General features: G+C 38.2%; 1 protein-coding gene across 1 annotated transcript; it reads right to left on the bottom strand.

Moving 5' to 3' along the window:
• Nucleotides 1-5,792: 5,792 nt before the first annotated feature.
• Nucleotides 5,793-8,273, bottom strand: LOC132823300 (protocadherin-10-like). Its single transcript, XM_060836960.1, has one exon. It carries the CDS (start codon nt 8,198-8,200, stop codon nt 5,795-5,797), a length of 2,406 nt encoding a protein of 801 aa, XP_060692943.1. The 5' UTR covers nt 8,201-8,273; the 3' UTR covers nt 5,793-5,794.
• Between the last annotated feature and the right edge of the window lie 4,214 nt (nt 8,274-12,487).

The following is a 12,487-nucleotide window of genomic DNA, read 5'->3' as shown; positions in this document are numbered from 1 at the left end:
GGAACTTGCTGCTTACCAAGCTACTGCAGGACAGCTGCAACAGTGACAATTGCAGAACCATGTGTAAAATGACCTGAATATGTCCTGCACGCGTGTAGCAATCATTGCCAAATCAATCAACTCGCAATCATTTCACTTGTAACTATTTCAGCGCATCTTTACTGCATCTGGGTCTCAGTCTTGGAACTTCCTCCCTAAACGCATTGTTGATGAAACAATACCCAATGATTGATGCGATTCAAGCAGGCATCTCGCCATCATCTTCTCAAGAACAAATAGGAATGTCAACACAACCTGTGAAGTTCACTTCTCTTGACTGATTTTAAATGATGCTGCTCATTGTGGAGATTCAACATCCTGGATTTTAACGTGGATCTGGTGATGTTTTGCTGGCTCATGTTCAAAGGAATTCAGCTGGAAAATGTTCTCTTGCTGCACATAGACTCAGACCACGTACACTTGCATCTGATTATCACTTCACTTCTTGTGAAGATCAGAATTTAAAGCCCTAACATCATCAATGAAAAATAAAAGCTCGTCTGTTCCCAATAATAGTATAGAAGAGTTGTGTGAAGCACGGTGAAATGTCATTTTAATTCGATACAAAAAATTAGCTGGCGTTGACCTTTGACAACAGGGCTGACCCGCTGTCTGGTAGTATGTTTTACACGTCTTGTCAAACAAAGTTGCCCACTTCCTGCACACGAAGCTAATAGATTTCGATTTTACCACATGTTGACCCCATGATAATTAATTTAAGAGTCTAGCTAGAAGACTACAGATACTCGTTGAGGCACTGGTCACTAAGAAGCAGGGATTCTGAGAGAGAACGACCCTTCACAGGTAAACAACATACCGGAAGAATTTCCACTGTCCACCAGATTCAGAAGGTGTGCCCATACTGAATATTTACCTTTCTCGTTTTAATATTAATTAATAAAGTAATTGTTGAAAAACTGTGGTCAACGTGACAAGTAAATAAATTCAATTTCAGAATGTTCAACCGATCTAAGAGAAACATAAAAGTACACCTTGATCATCGGCAACATCCGAAATGAATTTGACCAATTCATGATTTCCTTCAATAGCACTGCTCTCAATATAGTGACCTGCTGACTTCCCTATCCTGGGTTGCATGACCTTTGTTATGACGGAAATGTGGAGAAACATGGTATCTGTTCGCATAAAAGCTGGAGGTGTAGCTGTTGAAAGCAGAAGACGCGGGTTTTATCTTCATGTTGTCATACGCTCTAACTCATCAATGGCCTATGCAAACCGGTTCAAAATAATACGAGAACGATTTCAAAATACGTACTTTTGCACGGGTTAGAAGCTCTAGTTGGTCATTTAGGTCTCGAGCGTGCCGGTAAATTAGGTTAAAATCAAAATACTGCATGTTGGAATTGTGAAATAAGAGCAGAAAGTAATGGGGAAATTCGCAAAACCCAGCAGCAGTTGCAGAGAGAAAAACAGAGTTAACGATTCGTGTTTCATATGATTCTTTATCAGAACTATCTATCAGTAATAGCTGATCTCAATGTAATCTCAAATCCAGATTTCTGCTTACACCGGTAACCTTTCAGTTCTGGAATTAACAATAATTCATGCTTTCTGAAACAGATTCAAGCACTCTGATTCCATGATCTTTTGAAAAAGAGAGTTCGAAAGGTTTACAGTACTCACAGAAAAAAGCATTTTGCTTAATTTCTATTTTAAATAAACGATCCCCAATATTAAAATTATGACAACCCCCCACCCACCGATCTAGAGTCTCCCATAAGATGAATCTGCTCTCCATATTTACCAAACCAAGATCACCAATGGTCTTACATATCTGAAGCAAATCACGGCTTACTCTTCCAGATCAAAAGGGTAGAGTTCTAGCTGTCGAAACGTGCCTCATAAGACAAAACCACACACATTAAAGGTATTGATTTCGCTAACTCTTTATGAACCTCCTCCAACATATTTAAATTGTTCCTTATATAAAGTGACCAGTACTGTGTAAAGCATTCTAGATGCAGTTCCACAACGCTGTGAAATTGAAACATAACTTCCTTAGTTTTGTGCTAAACCCACAACTCCACGATAATTTTCAGTTTCCTGTTTGTTTTCTGGATGATTTGCTGCAAATGAATATTTGCATTTGAAACGTTTTGCACTATATTCGCAAGGGCATGCAGAACATTCTGCATCTACAGAAGATACTAAGACATGTATTCATTAAGGGAGTCTAGGGTTAAGGGGATAAAGCAGGAAAGTGTAGTTAAGGATTATGAAAAAACCCTATGATCTTATCAAATGTTGGCATTTACTCACTGGCCTAAATGGTCATTGGCCTAAATTCTGACCCAACTTCTTGCACGCTTATCTTAGAACTCTTCAATCTCTCATTAGAAGCTAGGGAAGTGATTGCTGGCCCCCTTGCTTGGATATTTGTATCATCGATAGTCACAGGTGAGGTGCCAGAAGACTGAAGGCTGGCTGAAGTCGTACCATTACTTAGGAATGGTGATAAGGACGAGCCAGGGAACTATACATGAGTGAGCCTGACGTCAGTGGTGGACAAGTTGTTGGAGGGAATCCCAGATTTGGAAAGGCAAGGACTGATTAGCGATAGTCAACATGGCTTTGTGCATGGGAAATCATGTCTCACTGGCTTGAAAAAGTAACAAAGTAACAAAAAGGACTGATGAGAGCAGAGCGGTGGACGTGATCTATGTGGACTTCAGTAAGGCTATCAACAAGGTTCCCCATGGGAAACTGGTTAGCAAGATTAGCTCTCATGGAATACAGGGAGAACTACCTATTTCGATACAGAACTGGCTGAAAGGTAGAAGACAAAGGGTAGTGGTGGAGGGTTGTTTTTTCAGACTAGAGGCCTCTGACGAGTAGAGTGCCACAAGGATCAGCGCTGGGTCCACTACCTTTCGTCATTTATATAAATGAATTAGATATGAACATAGGAGGTATTGTTAGTAAGTTTGCTGATGACTCCAAACTTGAAGGAGTAGTGGACAGAAAAGAAGGTTACCTCAGATCACAACGGGATGTTGATCAGATGGGCCAATGGGCTGAGGAATGGCAGATGGAGTTTAATTTAGATAAATGTGCGGTGCTGCATTTTGGGAAAGCAAATCTTAGCAAGAGTTATACACTTAATGGTAAGGTTCTAGGGAGTGTTGCTGAGCAGAGAGACCTTGGAGTACAGGTTCATAGCTCCTTGAAAGTAGAGTCGCTTGTCGATAGGATAGTGAATAAGGCGTTTGGTATGCTTTCCTTTATTGATCAGAGCATTGAGTATCGGAGTTGGGAGGCCATGTTGCAGCTGTACAGGAAGTGGGAATATTGCGTGCAACTCTGGTCTCCTTCCAACTGAAAGATGTTGTGAAACTTGAAAGGATTCAGACAAGATTTGCATGATGTTGCCAGGGTTGGAGGATTTGAGTTATAAGGAGAGGGTGAATAGGTTGGGGCTGTTTTTCCTGGAAGGCTAAGGGGTGACCTCATTGGTTTATACAATCATGAGGGGCATGGGAATTAAGAAATAGGCAAAGTATTTTCCCTGAGATGGGGGCATCCAGAACTAGATGGCTTAAGTTTAGATTGAGAGGGGAAAGATAAAAAATGGACCTAAGGGGCATTTATTTCAGGCAGAGGGTGGTGTGTGTATGGAATGAGCTGCAGAGGAAGTGGTGGAGACTGGTACAATTACCAACATTTAAAAGGCATTTGGAAGAGTATATGAATAGGAAGCGTTTAGAGGGATTGCTGCCAAATGGGCTGAGATTAGGATACCTGGTCAGCATGGACGATGGGGACTGAAGAGTCTGTCTCTATGCTGTCCATCTTTATGATTCCGTGACTGTATTTGCCTGCTTCTTCTATATTTTTCATCTTAAAATAGACAATTTTACATTTCCCTCATTATATCAACTTATTTGTTAACAAAGATTAACTTTGTTAATCTTTGCTTACTCGTTAACATATTTTTATAATGTCGTTGTGTCTTCCACAAATTATTTTCAGAGTTACCATTGACAATTTCTATCTAAAAATGTCAGTCCACTCAACTTGCCAGTTCTTGCAGGTGTTACTGATGGTCTGGCACAGGTGCTCTACTGACCCATTCCTCTTGGCGATACCTACAAAGTGTTGCTAGGTGCTCACGCTGCATGCTTTTCAAGGGTATGTTAACTTCCAATCTCGGAATCCTCCCATGCATCCTCATATACGAGGTGGGGTTTTCTGCCTATCACAGGATCCTCACTTCGGTTGCTCATGAAAATGATTATAATTATCATCCAAAATAACCTGCTCCCCAATGCTGAACCTCTGTCTAGTAAAGTTAAAATTAACGTAATTTATAGGATTGTATGACAATTAGGCTATTAGTAGATTATCAGACAATTCAAAATGTATGGAAGAGTAATATATTTTATAAGTTGTGGCGTATTTCTTTTTCTTACGCACCTTAAGACAACATTTATGCCTCAACATATCTATCATGTATTCGTGAATGCCTCCATTATTCAAACATTTATCAGTTTCTATGTTTTCCTTTAAGTTACAACTTTAAAATGTTACAATTTGCCTTCTCACTATCGCGCCCAAATTTCTATCTTAGGTGCTGTATGAGTGTGCATTACAAAGTTCTAAAGACCTCAATCAAATATTCTTATCCATTCTTCCATTGCTTCTCTTCTATCTAAATTAGCAGTAGGAACACAATTCATGCTAATAGCCAGATTTACTGACAATGAGACAAAATTCCAAAACATAAATGTGAATAGCTGTATCTCCAAAATACCAAGCACAATGACCTAAGTCGCAATAATTTTGATTGCAAACAGGACTGAGCGTTACAAATTTTATAGTAGAGTTGCCAATGTTCAGAATAATTATAGACTCGGGTTGGAGCCTGTGATGAAACAAATTTATTTGGGTATGTTTATCATTGGAAATATATGATTTTGAATTAGCTTTTGCTGCATTAATTTCTAATCTATTGCTGTCCTCGAATAGTTTTTCTATATTAATGTTTACGATTGATTGCAACCTGTTAATCCAAAATTGTCAAGGCCATGGCACTTTTTTCTTAAGCTGATGTGTTATTGGAGTATTTTAAAATGCTTTATTTCACAATATCTGCAAAAAGAATTTTATACTTAAGAGTTTTGGATGAAAACAAAACACTCATTATAGATTAAAGATATCCTCACGTTCTATGGTGGCCTGCCCGGGAAATGCTTTGTTTTAAACGTTGACTTAACAAAATGACCAGTACTTTACATAATAGTCGAAATGAGAAGTGAAATTACGTCCATTTGATCTTTGTTTTATGTTCACTTTATGGTTTTCAAAATCAATGTACGTCATCAAGGAATAAAATCTGAGAATATTACGCAAAAATACTTATTTTAAAATGTCTAAGTACTTCACATATTCTTCTCTAAAATCTACGATTTTAAGGGATCAAAATGACCAGAAAAATATTTTAGACCCATCATTGTCTATATTTCTAGTTACTGGAAGAATGTTGATTCCAAATGTTTAGTAACTTTGACAAGAGAAAAATTGCAACAGTTTGGCAGAGAGTTATTTGCTCTAGCATTTATCCAACATGCTCTGCTAAAGCCATTCAAAGCATTCGTATCAAACTAACAGATATGATGATTAATATTTATACATTTATGAATGTTGTTTATGTGCATACGTGCATTTAAAACTAATGGACAATAGATAAATTCCACTCAACAGTAAAATGTTATCAATAATTTCCAGGAGAAAATTATTATTTTCCTACACTGCTTCCATGAAGATTGATATCATTAAGAGGTAACGTTACTTCGCAAGGCTTCAAGAATAAGAAATCACTTTTGGATGATTCTGGAGATAAACAGAGAGTGTACTGATTTCCTTCAGCAATGGGGAGCGTCAGAGGACCACGAGGATAAATGTTCATTTCTTTCGGAACAGCTCTTCGATTAAAAGCAGCATTCGACTCCCTCTGGCTGCAGCAACAATAATTTGTGGACTCGTAGTAATTTGAACTTCTGGCTTGTTTACACTTCAGTGCCACCAGGAAAATTATGATTACAAGGAACATAAAGGATGTGGAACCAAATATGATGATCAAATAAACATTCAGATCCGAAAATTGTTCTGGATTTCTGGGTTGGTGACTATACACAGAGAGTTTATCTGTACCATTGGGCATGATTGAAAAGTAGACTGTCGCCGAGCTGGAGAGACTGGGCTGTCCATTATCCTTCACCAGGATCACTACCCTTTGCGTGGTGGAGTCGTATTGCTTATAACCGCGGACTGCTTTTATTTCTCCAGTGAACAGGCCGATACTGAGGAGACTGGGATCAGTGGCTTCAATAATTTTGAAGGAAAGCCGCATGTTCTGTCCTGAATCCGCATCGGTTGCAATTACCTTGGTGAGCAAATTCCCCGGATATAGCGATTGGCTCAGAATCTTCACAGCTGATGAAATATTCCACGCTGAAGGCGAAACAATAATAGGAGCATTGTCATTTTGGTCCAGAATAATGACATTCACAATGGCAGTACTGCTCAATGGGGGATTTCCAGCGTCGCGAGCTTGAACTTTGAACTCAAAGTTCTTCAACTTTTCATAGTCGAATGACAGTAGAGCATTAATATTTCCACTCCTTGAGTTAATTGTAATATAAGGAGCGGAAGATCCACCTTTTATTTGCTTTTTCAAGATAAGATAAGACACTTCCCCATTTTGATCCAAATCTGCATCCGAAGCAGTGACGGCAAATATAGAAGCACCAGGATTGTTGTTTTCCATTACAAACACGTTATATGAGGATTGCGTAAATCTTGGAGCGTTGTCGTTTACATCAGAAACCGACACAATTAGAAGCTTCTTTGTAGCCAGAGGCGGAGATCCTCTGTCACGAGCCAAAATTGATATATTGTACATTGGTGTTGTTTCCCGATCCAAAGTACGACTAGTGACCAATTTATAATTGTTGCTCTTAGTCGTCTGCAATTGAAATGGTACATCCATGTCAACATCACATTGAGTTTGTCCATTTTCACTGGAGTCAGCATCCCTTATACTGATTGTAGCTATCCTGGTCCCAGGTAGAGCATCTTCTGATACTGTAGTGGATAATGACGTCACCTCAATCTCGGGGGCATTATCATTCGTATCTATTAATTCGACGATAACTTTGGCACGTCCGAGCAATGGATAGGAACCTTTATCCACAGTTTCTACATCAAGTTCATAAACAGCCAATTCTTCAAAATCTAGTGCTCCTTCAACTCTGATTTCTCCAGTTATCGGGTTTAATTTGAAAACCTCACGAGCCTTTTGCGAAGTGTGACTTGTGAAAGAATATGTTAGCTCAGCATTTGTGCCTTCATCTGAATCAACAGCATTAAGTTTCACAACTAAAGTACCTTTAGGAGTGTTTTCTTCAACATTGACTCTGTATGTTTCATGATCAAACACAGGTGCGTTGTCATTGACATCCATCACGTAAATTCGAATCCGAGTAGTACCGGATCTCTGGGGCACCCCACCGTCAATGGCAGTAAGCACAAGATCAAAGCTTGACTGTTCTTCACGATCCAAAGGCTTTTCTAGCAGCAATTCGGCACTTGTACTGGCATCATTTCTGGTCTGAAATTTGAGGCTGAAATGCTCGTTTACGCTGATCTGGTAAATGCTGACGGCATTTCTGCCTACGTCCGCGTCGTGAGCGCTCTCAAGAGGGAATCGCATTCCTGGCGCAATCGCCTCAATAATCCGTAAAACATATTCGTCCTTTGAAAAACGCGGTGCATTATCATTTATATCAAGTATTTCCACTGAAACGCGATGTATTTCCAAGGGATTTTCCAGCACTATTTCGACGGAAAGGAGGCAGGTAGAGCCTTTTTTGCAGAGCTGTTCTCTGTCTATTCTTGCACTAACAAACAAAATTCCATTTTTCAGATTTACCTCCATATATTGCTTTCTGCTGTCAGAGACGATACGAAATTTGCGGGCCGATAATTCCCGAACGTTTAGACTCAAATCCTCAGCGATATTCCCAACAAAGGCCCCATATTCCAATTCCTCGGGAATCGAGTAGCGAATTTGCCCCAAAACCAGTTCCAACACGGTGTGCAGAAAAATGAAAGACGCTCCGATGCCGAATATGTTCGCCATTGCTCTTTCTGATTTTTAAATCACTAATAGTTACCTCTATCGCCTCTGAAAGGAAGGGCAATCTCATCTAATTTCTAACACAAACGCGCGAGATAGAAATTCAAGCTCTTCGTAACACGTCCTTTCAGCATTAGTGGAGCGACAGTCTGTTTCGAACATTACCAATCTTCTTCTTCAATCCCTGCGAGAGGAGGTGGGTAGATCTCGACCGCTGTTTCAGCTCCTTATTGGCGGACAGCGACACAAAGTGTCGCAACCAATAACTGCAACAAACGGCCTTAAAGCTGCACTCCTTCTGAAAACTGTATACATTTAGAAGTGTGCAACCAAAATCTAATTAGCAGGTACAATAATTTATGTGTATTGTGCAATTACACGTTCGTCTAACTTAAGGTATGACATGCATTAAAAAATATTACATTTCCTGGAATACGTTTGTGGTATCACTAATTACCAGTTTTACGTTGCCACATTTTCACGTGTTAAATTTTGCTGATCGAACATTTTAATTTTTATTTTGACATAAATAAGTTTATATAGTTTTCTTTTGTGCAATGAACGTTTAATAAACAGTTTATTTGGTTAATGTAAGATAAATAAGTGGAGGTAGATCCTGCCCATTGACAAATAATTAAAGATTCAATCATCAAACTTCATGTTCAGTCTTTGAACTTTGACTTCGCTTACCTTTAGGGTGTGTGCATACTAATTGGCATTTAGGTTGAGGTCATTAAGTTAATCCTTTACATATTGTTTTAAATTATCTAATCTATTTTTTCTCAGCAACCTACTCACACATGATAGTCCATCCCTTTGCAGCATGTTGGGCTTGAACCCGAGCATCCCCGTTCACAGGTAGGGATTCTCCAACTGTATTACAAGAGGTCCTCACAAATAGTTGTGTTTTTTTTTAATTTAGTCTGTTTTTTTTTCGAACCAAACAGATTCACATATTATTGCAGACCTCTCGAGCAAGTGGGACTCGAAGCCAAATGTCTTGGTCTACGGGTAGGGATACCATCAATGCACCACAAAAGGGACCAAATCAGTAGTTATTTAGAATGTCTTACTGCGACACATTCAGCTGCACCTGGACTCAAATTGCATGTCAATTAATTCCACAACGTATAAGCTGATATATTTCGAGCAATGTCCAGTTTTATTTCAACTTATCACACAATGTCAGCTCTGACTCTGCAGCCACAGATACTGAGCATTTTCAGTATTTTCTGGACTTATCTATAAATTGTTTTGTCACACTAATACAAGAGGCTTCCCATAATGTTTCTTTCAAAAAAAGAATACTTGACAATATTTGAACTGGTGAAACAGCTATGATTATGGCAAAATGCGTTGTAGAGTATATACCTGCCAAACATCGACATGTTTCAAAAATGTGGAATGTAAATCTTATAATCGTTAATGACTTACACAGTGTGAATATTGAAATAGTGCTGTAGTGCTAGAAACACCAGGTTGATTCTTTGCCAGGGTAACAACAGAATGATTCCAGAATAATGAGGTAACGCTTTAACTATTGAGTACCTATTTAAAGAGAAAACACATAAAGCAAGCATTACACATCTAATTTGTCGACAACTTGCAAAGTAACATTATAGCATGCACACATTAACACTCCATAGTATCTTGTATCCTTTCAAGCCATTTAAATCTATGTTTGTGTCACAAGATTTCTGGTGGATAGGAAGAAGCCCATGACATGACAATGCTTGCTGTCTAGTAATCATAATTGGATTATGTGAATTGAGTTGTGTTTTTCAGATGCCTCTCGTTAACCTCAGATCTTTATGCTGCACAACCTACTCATGATTTCGGCGAAATACTTGACTCATGTTGTTTCTTTCTTAAGTGAAATGCACAAACTGACTGTCAATAAAATTATCTTCTGACAATACGTTTTCTGCCAAAATAAACTTTATCAATTGGGATAATATGCAGTTTCGATCAATTTAATATTTTAAACCTTCATTATGATTTTTGTTTTCAGTACAAATACATTAGCAGAAATCCATTGAACTTCCTAGCCAGAATAAGAATTGCTGAAAATGAAATAAGTGCTTGTTAAATGAAAGAGTTGTGAATATGTTGTTATTTTATTAGTTTTTACAAACTAAAAATATATAGTGATCATCCGTTCTCACTTGCATGATGATACCTATTAATATGATGTCGTCTGTACATTGAAAGCTTCGTATCAGGCTAGATGATATAGCATTTCTAGCTTCTGGCACCTGTAATCATTTGTGATTGGTCTTCAAATGTCTCTTCTGCTAATTTCTAACAAGTTCATACCAATAACCGAAAAATTGCCTGCTGCCTGCTTAGGTCTATAGGCGTTTCTCTTACAAAGATGTCTGAAGAACTCTGGAACACAGAGCAGAGCATTGCAGCGTAGTACTGGCCCATTGGCCCTGGGTAACTGTCGGCGCAACTCTACTAACTGATCACCAAGGCTACTGTTGCTAAGCTGATTAATCAAATCTGTACGTAAAACAAAACTCTTCCATGTTTATTGGCCTGCTTCACTCGCAAGTCCCTACTAAATGTTACAGAGTTACAGAGTTGTTAATGCTAGGGGGTCTATGAAACAGTGCAAAATGTTACATTTAACCTTTCTTATTTCTCATTTCCAGAAAAAAATAATTTGACATCTTAATTTCAAGTACTGAGACAATCACGCTGCTGTATATTGGTGAGATTCCAACTAACAGAAATACACCTCAGTCCTTACCTATCATTCTGTTCTTCTTAAATGTATTGTAATCTTGAATACCCAGGTCCTAATTTTCCTATCTCACAGCTCCATCTGTCCGATGGCTCGAAGATCACACTTACGTATTTCCTGTTGCACTGTCAATCCATCGGTTTTGTTAAAAGTTTGTTATTATTATCATTATTATTAACTCATTTATTCATTCACAATACTTCACAGTCATGGGTTAGCCCACTATTTATAGCTCTTTTTGAATTTCCCCGCAGACAGTTAAGAGTCTGGAGTCATATGGAGGCCAGAGCAGATTAAATGAGTATGGCAAATTTCCTTCCATGAAATGTATAAATGAACCAAAAGAAATTTAAAACAAGTAAGAGTGGCGAAATGGTCACCCTTACAACAGCTTTGTATCCCAGATGTGCACTTTTATTGAATTTGCATTTCCACATCTGCCATGGTGGATTTCAAACTCACATCTGAAATAATGGAACAAAATGAAGAACTGCCAATGCTGGAAATCCAACATAAAAGCAGAAAATGCAGGAGAAACTCAACAGGTCTGGCAGGGTCTGTTGAGAGAAAACAGACTTAAAATTTCGGATCCAGTACCCTCCTTGAGAAATGCAAGATGGCGACAAGATGGCAAAATTTGTATTTGTGTATTAACAACAAACAAAACATTTAAGAAGCGCAGAAAACCAGGACGAAATAGAAGTGTAATTTTGTTAATTAGACTGACATCAATATATGAAGATACAATGACCTGGGTATTAGAAATCAGGAAGAAGAATTAGTTTATCTAGAAACGAGAACGTTCTGAAGATGTATTAGTGGACCCCAAAGTGTTAACTTTGCTTTCTTTTCACAGATGTTGCAGTCTGGCTGAGATTTTCTAATAATTCCTATTTTTGTTGCAAAAAATATTATCTTGTGCTGCTTGATTTACTTGAGTCCAGTAATATTAATACTGAGCTTCCAAATCTCCAGGAATATGCCAAATCCATTCAAATACTGTGACCTTGATTTGTTAATTTCAGACTTTCCTAATCTCCATTAGTTTTGTGTCCCATTTGTTACCTATCACTCATATTGATCAACTTTGCTCTCATTCCTACTTTGCTTTTTTTTTGTCTTATCTTCTTGATTTAGTCTACTAAATATTCCCACAGCTCAAGTCATCTTCCATCCTAGTTATGCAGCTCACTAGAAAATTAACCTAAGCACTGTTCAAGCGAATATTAGCCTGAAGATATTGAACTCACTTTTCAATATTGCGAGAGTGATCCATGTTCAAACCCTATTTCACCAACACAAATATTTGGGCCAACGTTCGTCGGGTTTTGGGTCGATGTTTTCCCGATGTCACTATGCTTGCAGCTCACGTAACAATGCAGATGTGATTACCTAATGACTATCTGTTCATATAGTCCCAGGAAAGGCTTTTGAATTGAACAAAAGTGGTATTGATTTTAGCTGATTAGGATTTATCAGAAAGAATTACTATGTTTATTCATTTGTTTTCAACAACAGATTTTTTTTCTATTCTGTCCATC

This window comes from Hemiscyllium ocellatum, chromosome 16 (genome assembly GCF_020745735.1).
Source record: "Hemiscyllium ocellatum isolate sHemOce1 chromosome 16, sHemOce1.pat.X.cur, whole genome shotgun sequence".
In the NCBI taxonomy this organism is placed as follows: domain Eukaryota; kingdom Metazoa; phylum Chordata; class Chondrichthyes; order Orectolobiformes; family Hemiscylliidae; genus Hemiscyllium; species Hemiscyllium ocellatum.
This window is presented reverse-complemented; position numbering and strand designations above follow the sequence as displayed.

Coding starts and splice junctions, on each gene's coding strand:
- LOC132823300 (XM_060836960.1), bottom strand. CDS start 8,200: ATGGCGAACATATTCGGCATCGGAGCGTCTTTCATTTTTCTGCACACC.